This window comes from Rhincodon typus, chromosome 12, assembly GCF_021869965.1.
Source record: "Rhincodon typus isolate 14 chromosome 12, sRhiTyp1.1, whole genome shotgun sequence".
Lineage (NCBI taxonomy): Eukaryota > Metazoa > Chordata > Chondrichthyes > Orectolobiformes > Rhincodontidae > Rhincodon > Rhincodon typus.
The window spans coordinates 318,449-321,416 of NC_063343.1; the positions used below are offsets into that span (position 1 = coordinate 318,449).

A 2,968-nucleotide genomic window follows, 5' to 3' on the forward strand; every position below is an offset into this window, starting at 1 on the left:
TGGAGATTCATTGTACGTTGCTGGTGCCTGCACAATGAAAGAGAGGGAATTAGCTGTGTAAAAGGGATAAAAGCTTGTGCAGATTAAGAATATGTTCACAGTGGGTTAATGTGATAGCAGCACAACGAAGCTTATGGCAATTAGTTGGCAATTAAAGCCTCCTATCTCCACATGGATAGTTGTGTTATTCTCCAGCTAATTTGAGAAATTTCTCCTCTTATGAAATGAGTAGCTGGATGTTCAAACACATCTGCCAGTCTTCAAAATCTTTGTCCAGTTATAGGCTAATTTTTGCCTGCAATGAGACAAAGGAAGAGATTATGGAAGTGGATGGACAAGCAGTTAGTGGAGATGCAGAAGTAGAAGAGCTGGTGAGGTATCTCCAGTGTGTGAGCAGGAAGCACTGAGGGCAAGAGGAGTTAGTAGTTTGGTGAGGGGGTGGGATGAGGTGGATGAAATGAGTGGACATGATGCATGCAATGGTGAGATTTGTAGTCTATGAGCCTTGGTGAGAGCTGGATGCAGTGACACAGTTAGAGTGAGAGGTGGTCCTGAAGGAGCAGACAGAAGACAGTGGTGGCACTTACCCTTGCAGAGCACAGATGATTCATTTTCCCATACAGCTGGATATTACTCCTGAGTCAGGATACAGCAATGATCTAGCCTTTTATCTGGGTCCAATCTGGCTGCATCTTGTGGCATGAACTTGCTTAAAGGTTTGCTGGAAAAATGATGGCCTTCCTCTTCAACAGCCCATCTACCATCTCCCTGTCCACCAAAAGGGGTAGTAGCCTTTCTTTCCTTCGTGCTGTGACAGTCAAGCACCGCAAAGTGAGGGACGATTCCTGGTTTGCAGCATCTGAAGTGGTGTGCAGCTGAGTTTTAAATACAGTGCCAGTGGCATTCACCCTGGAGGTTCATGTCAGCGGTGAGCAGTTTTTCACTCCTGTTGTGCAATTCCATGACAGGGGCGCAGTTGAGCACAATTGCATAATTCATGACGTGAAAAATGGAAGATGGTGGGCTGAGTGCTACCAACCTTACTCCAAAAAAAGACTTCAACTGCAAATGGGAACACTATTTCCCCCCTGGCTTTCCCCATAAATAAGTAGGTATCTTTCCATGTTCGATCAAAATTTGAATTCCTGATATTTCCAAAAATGAGAATAGGTTTCTTGCTTTCAAAAAACAATGTGGGAGTTACTGGACTGCAATCTGTCCAAAGTGAACACATTTGAGTTGATGCCTCCACCTCAAATCTCCCCAGTTCAGCAACTGATATAAAGTTTGCTGTAGTACCTGGTCACAACTCCTAGACAGGTGCCAGCTCCCAGATGACTGGTAAGGCCAATAATAAATAGAGTACGGAGAACATAGGTGAGTTACAGAATCAGGATCTACATAGCTAATCCTGTACAATAAGCAAAACTGCTATATAAAAGCATATTGATCAAAGTTTTTCAAAGGACTGTTAAAATGCTGACCATAGAATGTGTAGGGAGCTGTTTTGGGGAATAGGGGGTGAAGAAAGGAAGGTGCAGTTATGAGACTAGATTAGAAATGGAGGGTGCATGGAGAAATTTGAAAATGAGGTCAAAATTTAAGGTGCTCCTCAATTGGGAAAAGCGAGCATAGTGTGATAACGGGGCTCTCTTGTGGTGCAATTGTAGCATTCATAGCTCGGAAGGTCCAGCTTCATGTCTCACCTGTCATGGAAGGATTTTTTTTTTTAAAATGAAAAGCACAGGGGTGATGGGTGAACAGGAATTGGTGCAAACTAGCACATCAACAGCAGGGCTTTGAATGATGTCAATGATAGAATGTAGCAAGGCCAGGGGTGCTTTATATTGACAAATCTAGAGCTAACAAAGAGAAGGATGACAGTTTCAGCAGCAAATGAGGCAGCGGTAGAGTTGGTTACAGAGGTGAAAATAAGCAATCTTGATGATCTGGTGGGAAGTATATCTTGGGAGTTTAGGATTGAAGTCCTGTTCAGTGAGAATTAGAAGCTACATTATAAAAAGGAGGACCTCAAAGCTTATGATTGAATTATCTGAGCCATGCACAAATAGGCACAGAGCAAAGTACAATAGATTATAGGTTCATTTGTAACACAGGAGTGAATTGGGCCTAATAGGAGGTGACCTTCTGACTGAGGTAGTGGGTTTGAGCCATTCCTTTACATGGGGCAATAGAGCTGTACTGGGGAAGGAAGGAACCCTGATGTTGGAACAGTCTGAACCTGAATTGTTCAGTGAATTGGACAGAATAAATAGGGCAGCCAGAAGAATTTTTTTTACTATGCGTTGAGAAGGATTACAAGGGAAGGCTCAGCTGGCAAAGGTAGCATAAATGCTGACTTTAAAACAAACAAAAGCAAAAAGAGTGAAGTAATAGTTAGAAATGGTGCTTCAGTAAACACTCGTAAAAGGGAAGATTAAAAGATGCAATGTAACTAAACAAAGGAGAGATACACAATATATGTGAGAGAAGATATTGGAACAGGACAGATTGCCCTAAATTAAGTATTTTTATACAAACACACAGAATACAAGGAACAAATTGAATAAACAAAGGTGCACATTCAACTTAGTTTGTGTGGCAAACATTACTGAGATATGGCTTCAAGGTGGGTAGAACTGAAATTGAATCGAAAGAAACTATATAGAAAGAATAGGGAAACTCGTACAAGGGGAAATATTAACTTAATAAATTTAATCATGACTAATAAGCCATACTTAGTTAAAAGCCTAACACAAAAATTATTCAATAGTAATTAGAGTATGATTGAGTGCAATATTGCATTTGAAAGATAAAAATGAAAAGTAGCTACCTAAATGCTAGATTTAGGGAAAGCTGACTCAAAATGGAATGGTAGAAATCTTCCACAGTAAATTGAACAAATCTATCAATAACTACATCAATAAAAAATAGAAGGATGTAATCAGAAAATAATTTAAAGGCATAC

At 40.4% G+C, this 2,968-nt stretch overlaps 1 protein-coding gene across 1 annotated transcript in view; it reads left to right on the top strand.

The window, feature by feature from the left end:
• The first annotated feature begins 1,877 nt into the window (after positions 1-1,877).
• LOC109934747 (histone-lysine N-methyltransferase NSD2-like) overlaps positions 1,878-2,968 on the top strand; it is a 26,125-nt gene continuing 25,034 nt past the window's right edge. The window contains exon 1 of the mRNA XM_048603916.1: positions 1,878-1,959. Within this exon, the coding sequence (XP_048459873.1) occupies positions 1,878-1,959 (82 nt within the window). The remainder of the gene's footprint in view (positions 1,960-2,968) is intronic.